General features: G+C 36.4%; 1 protein-coding gene across 1 annotated transcript in view; it reads right to left on the bottom strand.

The window, feature by feature from the left end:
- The window catches only part of CCDC141 (coiled-coil domain containing 141), a 280,596-nt gene that overhangs the window by 106,524 nt on the left and 155,829 nt on the right, over positions 1-18,243 (bottom strand). The window contains exon 8 of the mRNA XM_044669079.1: positions 4,342-4,514. Within this exon, the coding sequence (XP_044525014.1) occupies positions 4,342-4,514 (173 nt within the window). The remainder of the gene's footprint in view (positions 1-4,341; positions 4,515-18,243) is intronic.

Below are 18,243 nucleotides of genomic sequence, written 5' to 3'. Positions count from 1 at the left end.
ACCTGTTTGGAAGCTGAAACTTGCTTATATTTAGGCTGTTAAATTTTATGTGTGTATGAAAATAAGTGTATAAATACATATTCATTATATATCTAAACCACAAAAAATGTGGTAAAGGAAATATTATAATTCCCATTTTTGGATGAGGCCTCTGAAGCCCAGAGAGGAGCTGTTATTTGCCCAAGGTCCTCCAGTTATATGATGGGAAATACTTCCAAAGCCTGACCCAAAGACCAGCATTGCCATATCATGGAACACTGCCTAGAGCATGTAATGATGACAGGACAGAATTAAACTGCACGCAGGCAACACATAGTATTAAAAACAATATCATGCATTTTGAGTTTCAACTTTGTCTCTAATGGATTTCTATTGAATTTCTAATGGATTTTTCTATTTCTAGTCAAGCCTCTGAATCAAGATATATCCTTTGGTAAGTAACCATTTTACTTTGCTTTTAGCTTCTTTTGTAAAATTAAAGTAACAGTTCAGAATTGCCAAGTACTTTAAAGTCCCAAGGTAAATAAAAATACAGCACGGAACTATAGAAAAAGCTGAATTATTTGGTATTGGGAGAAGGGTAGGGAATTGAGATGTCCAGAAAGAACAAAATTCCAGTTACCTAAGCATTAATTGACATTTCCTGAAATCTCCTTGTATTTCTTTCTTTTTTTTTTTTCTTTCTTAAGACCAAGTCAGTATCCAACTTCCTCCCAAACTGCAGCCTAAAGTGAGTAATGAAGGCTATTTAGAGGATGTAAAAGCAAAGATGGTCACAGAGTTGAAATAGGGCAATAAGAGAGGGACTAACAGGTCAAACAAAAAAGTTTTGCACTCCAGCATGAATTTCCAAAACCCAAAATAGCATCAAAAACACAAAGACTGTGTAGAGATTATAACTTTACTTCCAAACTAAACTTTGAGTCTTAAAAATATTTACTATTTGTTGTTTAGAGAAAAGATAAAGCTTGTCAGTAAGAGTGTAAGCTGTTTATGTAATATTATATTTATTATATACAATATTATATGTATTATATGATTGACTTAATACTGATTGATATGATGAGATGAGGCTTACGTGAGATTAACTCATCACTAGAAATTGTTTATTCTTTAGGAGATAGGTAGGTAGTATAGTAGATAGAAACCTGGACCTAGACTCATGAAGACCTGAGTTCAAATCCTAACTTTAACTATTACCTCTGGTTGTCTCAGTTTCCCCATTTTACAAATGGGGATGATAGCAACTAACTTTGTTTTTTGTGGGAGGAAAAAAAATCAGATATGTATCAAGTGCTTTCCAAACCTTAAGGTATTAAGAAAATGTTCATTCTTATTATCTTGCCGGGTATGAGTTTGTTTAAGCTTTCATTTGGGTTATATTTTACTTCAGTCACAGGTTCTAAATTAAAGTAATTTCATGGAATATTCTAAATGCAAGTTTATACAGCTTGTTGGTGAATTGATAGCTTTTATTGTAGGACTGTTATGTCAGTATTGGGTTAAACTTGTAGTTTTGCAAACAAAATTGTCAAAAGGACAGTGAAGAAATGAAATATAGTTGAGAAGCAAAGAAGGCAAAAAGAATCTTAGTAAGAAAATTCATTCACAAAAGAATTTGAGGTTCCTTTTTTAAAATAGCATTTTTAAAAGTAGCATAGAAGCATAGATTTAGAACTAGAAGTAACACATATAATGGATGGAAATAAGGGCAAGCACCTAATAACTAATTTAAAAGAGAGGCACATAAAGATAATTGTCTAGAGTCCTAATATTCAGAAGGAGCTAAGGTTGCTAATGAATTGAAAAGGGGAAAAAAGAACTTTTTTAAACCAACTTATGGAGCAAGAAAAATATCAAAGGAGAGATAGACCCAAAGTGAGCAACAAACAATAAAGAGAAGGCAATTCATATTTAGCTTCTGTTTTCTCTATACAGGAGAAAAATATTTGAAATAGGAAAGAAAGAACAAGATGGGGTTAGCAAAAACTTGAAATGCAAGAGGGTCGATGGCAAGAGAGAGATGGTTTCCAGTCATCAGGTCCAGAAAGGCATGTGGGAACCTAAACAGAAGTAATAGCTGGTCTGTGCTCCAGTGAGTCACAAAACATCTAAGAACAGGAGAGGTGAAATCCCAATTTTGAAAAATAAAGAAAAGATCAAGTTTTCAAATAACAAGTCAATGAACTTGACTTTGAATCCACAACATGAAATGGAACCCAAAAGGTAATGACATTTTTGGCTGCATTAATAAAAATGGGGTTTCTAGAAAAAGGGATGTGATAATTCCCAATACAGAACACTGCATCATACCCTGCTCAGACCATGCCTAGAGCATTATATTTAATTGGAGCACATTCTAGAAAGGATTTGGGGAAAATTGGAGCATATCCAGAGAGAGGTTGCCAGGATAGTGAGAGGATGGGAGATCATGTGAGGATTAAAGGACCTCTTACTGTGCCATTTACTCACTGTGCCCTTGAGAAGAGAGGACAGTTTCTGAGAAAATGAAGAAATGATGGGAGAGGAAGGTGGCTCTCTTGGACATTGTGACATTGGGCAGCAGAAAGTAGTTCCAGAGGCATGTCAAGCCAGAAGCAGCATGGAGGCAATGGCAGGCAGGCAAACAATGAATAGAAACCTGAAACTACTGCAGGAACAATGAAAAATTATTGATTTTGTCCTTGTTTTCATCACTTTTGTTTCCGAAAATATCCCTCCTCTTCCTTAACCACTTAGCCATCCCACATACAAAGTTTTGTGTTGCTTTTTATGTAAAAGGAAGGGGTGAGGAAGCAGTAGTAGGGAAACCAAGGCTATCCAATGATGTCTACAATCTCCTTGTTCCAGCTAAAAATAGACTTTTTCAATGACTTACCTGCTAGAGCAGTGTGGTGTTACAGGTATTAGTTTACAATATAGTTATATGTGACAATAGAATATTGGAGTAAAGGACAATGAGATGAGAACTTGTTGGGAAATTTTTGCTAAGATTTTTTTTGTTGCTTTGCTATGCAGTACTTTCTAGAAAAAAAATGTTTTATCATTAATTGCTTTTCCTTTATTAGATCTGTTAGCATGGAGAAAAACTAAATACTTAGACAAAAGTTAATTGTAAAAGTAACCTATGTTGTAACTTGATTTGTACAGTGCAACTAACCATTGAGAATTCCATAATTTGAAGGCAAGTCTGAGAGGGTCCATACAAATCCTTCCTACTTGAACTACCAGGTAAAGAGAATTATTTAAATACGGAATGTCCCAAAAGTCTGTTTGCTAAATAATGTTGAAGTTTAAAACTGCTCTGAGACTTTTGGGAGACCCTTTATATGCCCTATCCTTTAGATTATAAGCTCCATGAAGACCACAGCATATTTTGACTTTGTCTCTCTTCTATTACCCAACACAATGTATAGTAGACACTTAATAACTTGTTAGATTGAATTACTTTTTATAATTTCTTCATATGCACACATATAATTGCTTCTATAATTTTCTTTCTACCTTCTTATAATTTCTTTATATTATAAATTCTCATGATTCCCTTAGCCTGGTGAAATCAGGCCTTCTTTTTATCTAGTTCTTTTTTGTACTTGGATCTATTCTTGGTGACCCACCTTTGTAAAGAGTAATAGATAATTCCAGTAAAATGAACCTCTATTTCTCTACTCCTTCTCCATCATAATCCCTCTAAACATACACTATAGAAGCATTAACTGGACCTCTTGAGAAAATTCTACTACACTCTTTTGGCTGGTTTATTTGTTTAATTATAGGAAGAATATAAAGAAAAGACCAAAGTATGGGTCATATCAACATGGTATAGTGGAAAGAAATTTGGTTTGGGAGCAACAGGTCCTTGATCCAAATTTGGTCACTCCTCTGTTCTACTGGTATAGCCTTAGACAAGTAATTTCTCTGGGTTTCAGTTTCCTTACCAGTAAAATAAGGGAATGGACCTAGATTATTTCTAAGGTTGCTTCCAGCTTCAAATCTTTAAAGTCAAGTTTAAATCTAAAGTGAAAGCTATAAATCTATAAAGTGAAGAGTTAACAAATGTTGCTCTATTTCCATGTCTTCTGCCCCCTCTCAGAAACTCTTCATGAGACAACTCAAGCATTGACATCAGCCTACAGGTTCTTAGGCTAGCTTCCAACTCAAATGAGATGTACTGTTCCCAGAAATGGAGCTGACCATATTTAAATAGAATCCTTTTAAGCCATATCATAATGCAGCAAAATACCCGAAATGTGCAAAATCACACCAGCTAATTTTTTTTAACAGGTCTGTGGAAGCTGTGAAAAAGCTTGTCACACTGAGGAAGAAGCAGGCTTGACTCACCTGCAGGAATCTCCTTGGCTGATTAAGGCTTGTCCCTTTTGCAAAGCATCTTCCGTGCAGTCTTTAATTTCTCTATGTAATTCCTCATGCCTCGCTGCCAAGACAGGCAGGCTTAAACCCTCTGATTTAAGGAGCTTAAGGCAAGCCTCAACTCTTCCAAGTATATCAAATGCCTGCCAGAGAAAACATACTTTCAGTTTCAGCATTGCTGGTTTAAAATCTACATATACCGTGTACATACAACCACAGAAAAAATAATCTAAGCTGATAAATTTATTAGTTTGATCACAACTGAACATAATAATGTCACTTTGAAAAGAAGTATTACAGTTCTCAAAGAAGCATCCAGCAGCCTGAGAGAAAATGGCCTTAGATCTGGCCTGCAAAGATGAATCTCCAAACAATAAAGCTCATTGCTTTTGTAGACCTAAAGCTATAATAACACGATGCAAAAATATACAGATTGGTAGAAATGGACCAGGATGAGAGGGTGACCAAGAGTACTTTTGCACCTTCTAGATGGCTTACATAAAATGCATCGGCGAGTAAGGAATTCATTTTTATTAATAGCAACTGAGCAACCCTGTACTGAATAGTACCCTTGTGGCCTGAAAAGAGTTAATGGAGCTTTCAAAACTTGAAATCTGTCTCACTAAGATTTATAAAAGGAAACTGTCAGATTAATTCCATTTTGAGCCTAAAACAAAGTAGGATAAAATTCGCTTCAGTGAATAACACATTAATTTTGTACTGCATATTTAGGCACTGGGGAATTTTTCAGGTATTACTCTTGGTTTTGCATTTTCTGAAAATTACTTCCCAATGAAACCAAAGAAATATTGCCTACAAATAACTTATTTTAATGTAACATATTTTCTTAAAGCATGAATGAAAGTTCAAGCCAAAGCCTTTCCTAACTACATATTCCTGGTTTCTCTCAATTCCTTGAATAAAATTATCTTTTACTTTTACTCTGTAAACATAAAGATACTCTGGGGAAGTCAATAAGCATCTGATAAAGCTTACTATGTGCCAGGAATTACACTGAGTTCTAGAGATATAAAGCTAATCTTGTCCACAAGAAGCTGATATTCTAATAAGGAAGGCAATTTGTAAACTACAGATTAAATATAAGGTGTATACCAAGTAAATGGAAGGCACTTTGAGAGGAAAAGAATTAGCAACTAGGATACATAGGGAATCAGTGATTTGAGCTTAGACCTGAAGGAGGTCAGAGGCAGAAAGATGAAAGGGCAGAATGTGCCAGGCATGGGGAACAGTCAGGGCAAAGGCTTAAAAAAGAAAAGAGTGTCTTACTAGGGGGAGACAAGGTTGTAGAGTAGAGTGCTGAGCTTAGTATCAGGAAGACCTGAGTTCAAATCTGGTCTCAGACACATACTAGCCAGGTGATGATGGGTAAGTCACTTAGTCCGGTTTGCCTCAGTTTCCTCACCTATAAAATGAGCTGGAGAATGAAATTGCAAACTACTCTAGTATTTTTGCCAAGAAAACCCCAAATAACATCTTGAAGAGTCAAACATGACTGCAGCAACTAAAGAAAAAAATTAAAGGAACTCTTTCCACTCTTTTGTAAATAAAAGCTATTAAAAGTCATTTTGACTTGAGCTAAAATATTTTAATTTGACAACTTCAAGACTATTTTAGTCAAATATATTTCATATATTTTAGTCAAACCATTAATTTAATTCCTTACTTTTTGGGCAACCATGAAGGTTTGAAGAGCACCCTTAATTTGCTGATATTCTCCTTCACTTTCTACTATCTCTAAACTATCCCTCCGCCAGCTCTTAGTAGCTAATTCTAGAATTACAATCTACAGCTGTTGATCTTGCTGTGAAGAAAGGTAAATCCTAAACTTTAAAAATAAATAGGCAACCAATCATGATACTGAGCATTGTATATCTAAAATGGTTCATAATTCCAGAGATTTCACAGTGGCTCTATATATCACTGTTCCTGGGTGTACTGATTGGATGCCTTGCTGTTAGCTTGAGTAATCCTGAGATTCAGGGGAGAGATTCATCTCCCTATACCCCTCTTGCCATTTTAGCCTGCCCAGTCTCTGCAACATATCCAATATGGGGTTTGTCCACACTATGCCCAGTGTGGGTATAGGGAACCGGGAACCCCAGAAGTGTGACCAAAGGAATCAAGATGGTTGATGATACTCGGGAAAGGAAGGAACCTTAAAGAGTTTGGAGGTGATTTTTTTAGCTTTTTCAGACTCCATTTTTTTATTGATGTTTCAGTTTGTTCCCCTCCAAATTAGTAAAGTAATGTAGCTATCAGAATTGAAAAAAAAGGACTCAATTCAATGCCTGTATCCTGTCACATATATTGTATTTTCTGATTGTTTTAATATTTAATTTTGTTTGTTAAGTTCATATATTGATCTAATCTTACATATTCTGCTACACTATGTCACTTTAAGTTACTGTATTTTGGTTATTAGCTATGTGTTATGCTACACTATTTTTATTTGTACTGTCTTACTATCTTTATTTGTACCTCCTCATATGACTGGACTGAAGAAAATACCATTGTAAAAGCCCTTAGCCTAGTTGTGCAAACCCTTTTCCATTGCAATACCATAGGTCCTTATGGATACTGGGTTTGTCGCCAGATCCATCAAGGTCACATGTTGCCTAAACGGTTTTTTGTGCCCTTTTTGCCTTTGTTAATTGTCACATAGATGATGATGGATGGACTCCATCAAACTACTTACAACTTTTGGACAATTTAATGACCTAAAAATTTAAATTGATTTTAAAAAGTCTTAAATGATTTTTAGATATCCAGTAGTACCACTACCTCTGATTGATCATTTGTCTACCTTTGAGTTGTTTGTAACAAGAGGTAAAGGGTCCATTTAGTAGCTGAAGTAAAGTGCTATAGCACTATTATATTCCCCATCTCCACATTTATAAAAATGTAATGGATGGGGCAGCTGGGTAGCTCAGTGGATTGAGAGTCAGGCCTAGAGATGGGAGGTCCTAGGTTCAAATCCAGCCTCAGACACTTCCCAGCTGTGTGACCCTGGGCAAGTCACTTGACCCCCCCCCCATTGCCCACCCTTACCACTCTTCCACCTAGGAGCCAATACACAGAAGTTAAGGGTTTAAAAAAATGTAATGGATGAGACATCTGAAGTGATTTTCAGAATTGTAGTCCTCGCTTCTATGTTGTAATGGATGGGACATATCAAGACATGCCTTTTACGGCTATTACAATCTCATGCCAGAGGAGGGAGGTTTCCCAAGGGGTTTGGTTACCCCATGATGGGTTATAATCTCATCTTGGAGGTGTAAAGGTTTCCCTACAGGGTGTGGTATCCCTGAATGGCCCCTGAGAGGGAGCATTCCTCATGAAGTCTAGTAGCTTCTGGATGGTTTTTAAATTTGTCACTCTATAGCTTACTCTACCCTTCCACCAGAATGATATAGATTCTTGGTGACATTTTAGACCCAAAAAATTTTTATCAGCAGTACAGAGGTTTTTCTGGGCTCTCCTGCCAAATTTTTGAATGATGGCAGTAATTGACTTTGTTAGAAATATCTCAACCAAGGCTGAAAGATTTGATAGATCTGGAGAAGTTGTGACAAGTATCAATGATCTTCAGTGGCTGTAGAAACTCATGTGAATCCTAACAATAGTGAGTTTGTTTGCTATTGTCATTAAATGTGCTCTTATGATTTGGGGGATTTTGGTACTTCTTGAATGTGCACTAGCTATTATTCTATCTTTTTTTATAATAAAGCTGTTTTCTTAGTGAAAATTAATTTATCCCGAGTTAATGCAGGTGTTGGTCAATACTGTCCTCAGGGGGATTGTGTAATTCTCATAAAACCCAAGATTTAAAAAAAATTTTGAGAAAACATTTCAGGAAATGGAGCTCAATAACTCCTTGAATCAAGAAAATGAACTGTTCGGGAAAAATGCTATTAAGAAACCTCCATTGCATCAAGAAGATCCAGAAGAACTTTGGGGTATAATTGGTTGAACTGAAAAGGGCTGAACACATTTATTCTGAATATAAACTCTTATGCCAAAGGGGACTGCCCCAATTGGCTTTTTGTCAATACGCCTAGAAAACATTGGTTTTGTTCTCTCTCTCTCTCTTCTATTTCCTTCTTATCTCTAACTATTATAGTTTCCTTTTAGAAAGTGCAATATTATATGCACCTGTAGCTATAAGATCTTTAGAAGTATAAGCTGGTTATGTTAAATGATTTATTGGGGAGACTAGTCTCCCAAAGAATCACAGGGGGGATTGTGAAGTCTGAATCAAACTTTCTTTGTCAGCAACTCTTAATTTAATTAACCAAAACTTGAAAGCACTCCTACTTAACACTTTGATAACTAACAAGTAACAGAGTTCACAAGTCACTTACTTAAAGAGTTGATACACTCAGAAACTCAATCAGTCAGGAACTTGTGAATCCTTTTGATAAGAGTTTACACAGACACTGCCCCCCACAGGCAGTGCTAGGCAATTTGGAAGTTGTGATTGGCCCCTGTGAAGATGGGAAGGGACAAAAAGGACTATAAAAGTCCTGATCTTCTTCGGCTAGAGAGTCAACTTCAGCTAGAGTCGTCAACCTGCCTCTTGGAGGTAACTTGGGACTTAGACTGCCTCTTGAATGAGTAAGTAGCTGGCCTTCTTTTCCTGGTGTCTGTAGAGAGATTAGTTTTGGAGAGGTCTTCCCTTGGAGAAGACTGTGTGGTCTTCCTGTTGAGTGTTAAAAAGCCCTTCCAGGTTGAGCACTAGAACAATATTTAGTGTGATAGGGTAGACATCTTCTCTACCCCCTTTTGTATTTCTCTACTTTCATTCTTTCCACCATTTTGCATATAAAAGCTATTAAAAGTCATTTTGACTTGAGCTATAATATTTTAATTCAGCGACCTCAAGATTATTTTCAAATCCTCATATATTTTAGTTAAACCATTAATTTAATTCCTTACAACTGTAAGTCTGGAGCATATGGAAGAGAGAAAGGCATAAGAAACCTGGAGATGTAGGAAGGGCCAGGTTAAGAAAGTTTTAAATGCCAGCAGAGTTTACATTTGATCTTAGAGGTAATCAGGAGGTAAGTACCTGAGCAATGAGAGCCACTAGAGCTCATTGAATCTAATAAATTGTCAGAGGTTTCTAAACTGTAGAAAAATCACCTTTGGCAGCTTAGTGGAGGGTAGATGAGAGTCAAGAGAGATGATACATGGAAACCAGTTAGAAATATAGTGTCTAGAAGAGAGATGACAAGATTATATAAGTAGAGAGGAGAATGTTCAATAAAGATGTTGTAAAGATAGAAACAATAAGTTTTGAAAACAGGTTGGATACGTGGGGTGACAGGACTTGAGGATGATGGTGATGTTGTGATCCTGGGTGACTGGAAGGTTAGAAGTACCCTGGACAGGAAGGAAAGGAAGTACTCAGGATCAGAATTTTCAATTTACAAAATCTTGCTAATGGTGGTGTCTTAAACTAATATGTATTATCTTTCTGCTTCTGCACAAGTTGTATCTGATATAAGCTATTTTCCCTAGTCCCATTCTCCCCCCAAAAAAAATTCATAGCAAATCAGTAATTATTAACAATGTCTAAGAAACAACTTGATTTTAAAGAGAAGTTGAAAGGAGGGTTTAGCACTGATTTTTTGCAAGAGGGGATGAGGGGATGGGATTAGAATTTTTATGATAAGGATTTTTTACCTTTTTGTATGTAGTAGACTCCTTTGGCAGTCTGCTAAAGCCTATGAGCCCCTCCTCATAAGTAATGTTTTCAAAGGCAAAAATTAAAATACATAGAGATATTAATGAAAGTAAAGGTAAATGAAAAATTGTAATTTTTTTTATATTCCAAGTTCAGGAAACCCTGGAAAACTATGCACAGATGTTTTGGGTATCTGTCCTTGGATCCAAGCTTAAGAACTTTCAACTTATGAAAATGCAAAATATTTTTAAGCTCTTTCTTTCTTAGAATCAATACTAAGCATATTTCTAATTCAGAAGAGCAGTAAAGGCTAAACATTTGGGGTTAAGCAACTGGCTTAGGAGCACACAGCAAGGAAGAATCTAAGGGCAGATTTGAACTCATGACCTCTTGTCTCTCTACCCACTGAGATACCTAGGTGCCCCAAAGCAGTACTGTTTTAAAGTTTTCTTTCAATGAGTTGCTTTTGTAGTAACTCATTTACAAGCAGGAAAGTGCTTTAAAAGTGCCTTACTTATTAGTCAACGAGCATTTATTAAGTGCCTACTAAGTATGTATCAAGTACTCTGCTAGACCAAGGATACAAAGTCAAAAATTAAATAGGAGTTTCCATTCTCTGGGGAAACAATATGTATATATATCACTATGTGCAAAATATATGATACAAGGTATTTTCATGAATGGAGGTATTAGCAGTGGAGGGGCTAGGAAAGGTGGCACTTGAGCTCAGCAGAGTTTTTAAGGAAAATCTCAATTCTAAGAGGTAGCAGTGAAGAAGGAATACATAGGTTCTGTGAGGGTTAGAAAGGTTACTAAAATACTCTCTCTTTTCTCAATCAGCCTATTTCTCCAAGTTACACAACAGATAGATAGATAGATAGATAGATAGATAGATAGATAGATAGATAGATAGATAGATAGATAGATAGATAGATATAGAAAGAGCCACTGGCTTTCCTGACTCCAAGGGTAAGCTTCCACCCAAAAGACCACTTGCCCCAAGAATGGTTTCATAAATGGTACAGTGGACAATTCAGAGTTTGAAGGTACAGAGAAAAAATTACTTTTCTCCAAACATTTGATTTCCCTCAGATAAAATCATCCCACATGGAGGTTCCATGAGTAGGGAAAGGAGAGGTTCAGAAGCTTTCTCTTTAAGCCATAGAAGAGTCATTATAGATTTCTTGCCCAAAGGGCCCACATGTGGTTTTCAGGTCAATTCATCTGGAGAAAGCAAAGTTAACTCAAGTGGCTCAGGAACTAGTCCCACATGTGTCTTGGCTCACATTAGCCCTGGTAATGGTACAAAGAGGTGGGAGAGTTATCTCAAGCTGCCCTCAATCTACCAGAGTCCTGGAACACAACAACCAGAGAATCACTGAGTCAAAATCAGACATAAGAAAACAGTTTTAAAGGTATATGAGATCTGGGTTCCTGTCCTATTTCATTTCTTAAACCTTTTTACTTTCTTCCTTATTTCCCTACATGAATTGATTCAAAATGCTGCTTCCCAAATAATTATAAATTAAATTACATTATAAATGTAAATAGTAAGAACCATATAACCCTCTTTTCTTTCCGGACTTCCTAATAAGTTTCCTTTGTATTTGACATCCGATCCAAAGTATAGGCTTCATAATTCAAGTCTTTCACAAATTAACTCATTTACAAACCTCTAATACTCTTTCACTTAGTCCAATAGAGGGTAAGTTCCTAAAGGGCAGGGTCTTTTTTCATTTCTAACCAGTACCCTTAGCACCTACGAGGGTTCTTGCCTAGAACAGGAGTTTAATAAATGTTTGTCATTTTTCAATCATATTATCTCACAATCCACTTGAATTCTGTCCAGTTTTTTTTCTTCTCATAAGACAATTGATCTCTTCCTTTGGAATATTTCCTAAAACACTCTTATTTTAATGAAAACATTAGATGAAATGAACTGTGTAAATATTTGTTAAAGAATTCAAGGCAGATAGAGAGATACCAAAGGGGAAAAAATACCATTCCTTCCCACTAATCCTTGCCAAATATAGGACTGAGCCCTTACCCTATCCATAAGGAACCTGATATGCTAGATTAAGTTGGGAAGGAATCTCTTTCTCATATACACACAAGGAATGGCTTAGGTTATTTACAGCAATAAGAGTATTGAGTTCCACACTTAAATGCACATGGGGATTTTACTTAGTCTTTTTCTGTCCCTTGTGTCCAAAGGCTAGGGTTTACAGGTCATATCAGAGCCTTTGACTACATTATAGATTGTAGGCACAAAGAGAAATATAACCTCCTCCTCCCATAGTCCCACCCTCAACAGGATTGTAGAACCTGTGGAATGTTCCAGATATTTTGTATTATTCTGATCCATTAGCCTGAGATGCCAAAGGAACAAATCAGTTGCTTTTAGAAGGCAGAGGAGAGCCTTGGCTTTCCTTCTCTAAGAAACTAATAAAGACCTTTTCTTCTTTTCCTTGTTAAGTAGCAGAGCTAGGACAAGCTGTACCAAATCAGAGCTACAGATGGTATCTTTATATGAGCACATTCATTTCTTTAAAGAACTTCAAAGGGATTCATTATTTAAGTAAGAAATGTAGTCCAGCATAGCCATGGTATCATGTAGCATCATTGAGAGCAGAATCTAATGTGTTTAGCAACAGGGTTTGATTCCTAAGGAAGAGACACACACACATCTCTAAAACTCTGGATATTCCCTTTTATGAACTTAGAAGTTACTAGAGAGGTTCTTACTTTGGGGCAGGCTGCAGAGCCAATGGACTCCTTCATAGAAAAGGGTTTTTGAGTGTAGAAAATAAAATGCATAGGACTTCAAAGTTAAGCAATAATACTGAAATTGGGTTATCAAATACTTGTTTTCTAAGTTTACATACTGGGGGCAATGAGATGGCTCAAATGCATAGAGAGATAGAGTCCTGGGTTCAAATCTAGACTCGGACACTTCCTAGCTGTGTGACCCTGGGCAAGTCACTAAACCCCAATGGCCTAACCTTGCTGCTCTTTTGCCTAGAAACTAATACACAGAATTGATTCTAAGATGGAAGGTAAGGGTTATTTTTTTTTAAATTTATGTACCCCTGGTTAAGAACAGGAGTTAGTGGAATCTTTCTGTTTAGACCTTATGACCACCAAGGCCTCCCCTGGATCTGCACTGCCCCCACTGCCAGCTCTGCCAACTAACCTCGGAGAAAGACTCGGGTTTCTTCTGGGCTCTGCTTTCATGACAAACAACGGAAAGCCTGAGCTCACTCTCTCAAACATCATCAGAAGTGACCGTCCTTGTCCTTGCCTGAGTGAAACCCAAGGAGGAAACATACAGGAAACCTGACTAATTCTCTGATTAAGGATGTTGTGTTTTAAAGATTTGTTACCTCCTGCTTCCTGCTGCCCTAGGTAGCCCCTGGCCCCCTTCCCCGTTCTGCTCCCTGCTCCCCATCACTGGCTGTTCCAGCTGCCTAAGCCCAGAGCATACCATTCTTGCTAAGAGGGAAATTAGCAGGTGTTTAAAACTGCAGACCCAACTAAACTATTCTATTGGCTCTAGTCTGAACAATTAAAAGAGCATTCCAAACTGGTATGGTTTGGAATGAATGTCTACCTACCTAATTACTAAAAATTTAATATTTTTGGGGTATCAATTATATGAAAGACCCTCTTTTAGATTATTGTTGTCATTTAGTCAATTAGTCATGTTTGACTCTCTTTGGCCCATTTGGGTTTGGTTTGTTGTGTTGTTTTTTTTGACAGAGATCCCAGAGTGGTATGTCATTTCTTTCTTCAGGTCATTTTACAGATAAAGAAACTGAGGCAAATAGGATTATGACTTACCCAGGGTCACATAGGTTGGTAAGTGCCTAAGGTCATATTTGACATTCTATCCACTGTCCCACTTAGGTGCCCCTCTCCATTAGATAGTAAGGGTGAATAAAGATTAATCTTGATTAATCTTGTATTGGAAGTACTCGTGGTATACTCTTTAAATATAACCTCAGACACTAGATGTGTGACTCTGAACAAATCACTTAACCTCTGTTTACCTGTTTCCTCATCTGTAAATAGAGATAAACCCGATGAAATCATTATCAAATGAGGTAATATTTGTAAAGCACTTAGCAGTGTCTGACACACAGTTGACCCTACGTGTGTTAGCTATGAAAATAATAAAATGTTTTGAATAAACACAATTTCGTAATATAAATATTAACAAATAAAATTATTATAAAATGTAGAGTGATATCTTCTTATTTACATTTTCAGTTCCAAATTCTCTCCCTCTTCCATCCACAGAGAAGGTGATAAATCTAAAGTCCATTACAAATATGAAGTCACGCAAAACAAATTTCTACATTAGCCATGAAGGAGGCACTTCTAAAATAGTAACAAATGTCACAAAACTGCCTTTTCATAGGGATCTTTCTTGTCTCTCTTCATGAATGATAAGGCTGTTCTACTAAGAAACAATACCATATTTCATTGAAAATTATAGGAACAGTCTATACAGAAGTACCACTCTGATACCTAGTTATGATATGGAAGTGATTATGGGTGCCCAAAGTCTATATCAACAGAGTACATGCTGTAATGAATGGGAAAAACTTCAAGTACATCTCTTGGCCATCTCCAAGTGTGCTATCTCCATTTAGAACATCATCTCTACTCCCTTTCCACCAGAAAATTGGGCTCCTACCTGGAACCTCCCCTTGGCTTTGATAACCCAGACTTAGTTATATTTTGCTTCATTCTGGGTCTCTATAGCACTACCCAGGGATCTCTAATCTGCCACTGATCATGTATCCCACTGTCCTCTCCTAGCTCCCTTTTATGTGTTGTCTTCCCCCAGAAGACTGTAAAAACCATGAGGACAGGGGATTGTCTGACATGCTTTTATTGGTACCACTGGAGCTTAGCACAGTATGTGACCCAGAATAAGAGCTTAATAAATGATCTATCAATTTGTATGAATAGTTTTAATACAGAGATACTCATCATAAGAAGTTTGATCACTAGGGAATAAACTGTGAGTTCTGGTTGACTCATTCAAGGGACAAAAAATGCAAAATGGCTCTCAGTTCTTTATGGTGGTAAACTAGAGAAAAAGAGATCTAGGTCACTCGGATTCAAATAATTCTTAGACCATATATCAACATTAATTTAACTGCTAGAGATCTTATATATGATTTTTATACAACAACCAAAGAGGATGACATAACATTTATATCAACATTTTTCTATAAGTTGATCCAGAAAGTATAAATAGCTACATCTTAATGGAAAGGCAACTCATAGACTTTCCCTCCCGCAAATTAGAAAAATTGGTAAAATGGCTTTATCATGTATCCATGCATACAAAGGGAACAAAGAACATCATTTTATGGGATACTTGGTCATCTTTCCTTGTGGAATTTGTGTTAAACATAAGCAAACAAGACACCATGAAGATACATATAGTAAATGCACCAACATTCATTGAAAAGGATGAAGAAGTAGAAAAAGTCTACAAATTTGACAAGATCCTCCAAATTAAGGCAAAATAGACCTTGTTCCTTGGTGAATCAATATAAAATGGGTTCAGGGAAGTTGATGAAAACTATTAGAAACATTTCAAAAATCAGAGAATGAAAAAAAGAACTACTTATAGACTTTAAGCAGGATTCTCATGTATATTTTCTTTGAGAGAATTGGAAGGTACTGAATGGGTCAGGGACTAAATGACACTACAAAAAGAAGAAATAATCTATTCTTGAACAAAAGAAATAAGTAGTCATTTCAAAATAAGCATCTGTCATCAGATCAATGAAAACCCCAAATTAGAAGGAAAAATCTGCTTAGATATTGTGGACTCCACCCTAAGCTGTTTATATGAGCTGTGAACTTCAAAATAAGGGAAAGATAAAGCTAAAAACATTGAATATCATTTCTTGGAGTACTTAAATCCATATTAAAGAGTCCCCATAAGCAGGAGACTTAGCCCAGAAATTGATTCAAACAGCAAACATTTGAACTTTTTACGCAATGGAGAAATAAGAGAGTCAAGAGATTACAAATTCATTTTTAAAACAGTACAGAGGAGGACTCAATTTAATTCCACCAACATGATGATAGAAGATTCTGATATAAATCAATCTTACTTTTAATACCTTGTAATGTTGGGTAAGTTCACTTAACCTTTAAGGAATTTCTTTTTCTCACCTGTAAAATGAGGGGGTTGGATTAGTTAACTCCAGAGCTGGAAGGGATCTCAGAAGCTACAATCTGTAAATGAGAGGCCATATTACCTCATGAAAGAGTGAAAATCAGTTTGGAAAAAAATGAACCTTTAGAGAACTTGGTGTGAAATCTATGTAGGCAAGATAACACCTAAAACATTTGTAGATGAAATCAAAAGGGAAAATGGGATTCTTGGGCGGCACAGTGGATAGACTTCTGAGTCTAGAGTCAGGAAGACTCATCTTCCTGAGTTCTAATCTAGCTGTAGATGCTAACTGTGTGACTGGGGCAACTCATTTCATTCTGTTTCCTTCAGGCTTCTTATATGTAAAATGAGCTGGAGAGTTAAAAGGCAAACCACTCTTTGCCCCAAATGGGGTTAAAAAGAGTCAGACACAACAGAAATGATTAATAACAAATTTTAAATGCACTCAGGAAATAAGCCTGAAGATATCCCAGAAGGAGAACCTCCAAAATAGTGAAGAGAATATCCCAGACCAATAAATAAAAGGCCATTGAGATGATCAGACTATTTTTTTTTGTTTGTTCATTTTTTACAGTCAATATCTCTACTTTAATGACAGGAAGGAATGGGAACTTGGTGTACAGTGGTAGCACCAGAGTGGTACTGATGCATGGGAAATTGCTAGGCAGGACCCAATGAGTCATGCAGTTATCAATAAAAACAGAGTCTCAAAGTGATGAGTCTATTACTTGAAGGTCATTTCAAACCCCAGATCAGGTCCCATTGTCTTGTTCTGAGTAGAGAGCAGAATAACAACAAAAAGATCTGCCAACATTTCTATGGCTATCTATTGTTATCAGTGACAATAGTAATATCAGAACCAATGGTTTTGGAGCCAAAGGATATAGGAATGAATCTCCCCTCTGCCTGTCTATTAATCTGTGTGATATCTAACCTTTGTGGGCCTTAGTTTTCTTATCTATAAAATGAGAAATTCTGGTATTGGGGTTGGGAGTTCAGCTATGGCCATATATGCTCACCAAAGAAATAGGTTGAGGAAATAATGACACACTGAAAAATGAGTATAAATTCAGATCAGTAGCATTGTAATCATAGACAGATAAATTAAGCCAGGTAAGAAGGGTTAGCACATTTATAGCTTCCCATTCACAGGGTTATCATATGGAATAGGGTTTGGCTTTTTCTGCTTGGCCCCTCAGCAAAGAAGTAAGGAAAATGGATGGAAGTTGCTGAGGTATATTTTGGCTCCACAAGGGAAAGATTTTCTTATATAATTAGAACTGTTTAGAGGGCCAAAGAAGTAGTGATGTTTCTCCATTACTGGAAATATTCAGATGCTAGCTAGATGACCATTTCTCAGGGATATTGTAGAGGGAATTGGACTAGAGACAAATTGAACTAGATGGCCTCTGAGTTCTTTCCATTTCTGAAAATCTATGATAATATGTTAGAATAAATAAGACTGTGTCCTGTGCTTATAATTAGTATATTAAAGCATTGGCTGAACCTTTGGTCCTCATGAGAAATGCAATGCACAAGTCCTTTTATGTATAATTTATAATTTTGTGTTAGAAAGTTTAACTATATTTAACATATATTATTATAGTTCAAAGGATTCTGGCCCCTTCAAAGAAGATTGGAGTAGAATGTTTTTTCATTTCAACAAAGATTGTGTGATGGTTAATGGAAAACAGCTGAGATAGAATATTCACCCTGTTCCTCCACTGTAAAAGGCAAAAGGGAACAAGAGAAAGACAGGTTGTCTTTGATGAAGAGAAGAGTTATTTCAGAAAGGCATTGGAGGAAAGACTGATCTAGAAGAGTGATTGCTCCAGAAAGAAATCATAAAATGTAAAGAAATTCAAAGTTTAAGAGCCAAATACATTGAAGATAATAATAATTTTTGATAGTTACATAGTATTCTCAGGTTTCTAAAATACTGTGCATTTGATTCTCTCAA

Source organism: Gracilinanus agilis, chromosome 3, assembly GCF_016433145.1.
Source record: "Gracilinanus agilis isolate LMUSP501 chromosome 3, AgileGrace, whole genome shotgun sequence".
Taxonomy (NCBI): domain Eukaryota; kingdom Metazoa; phylum Chordata; class Mammalia; order Didelphimorphia; family Didelphidae; genus Gracilinanus; species Gracilinanus agilis.
This window is presented reverse-complemented; position numbering and strand designations above follow the sequence as displayed.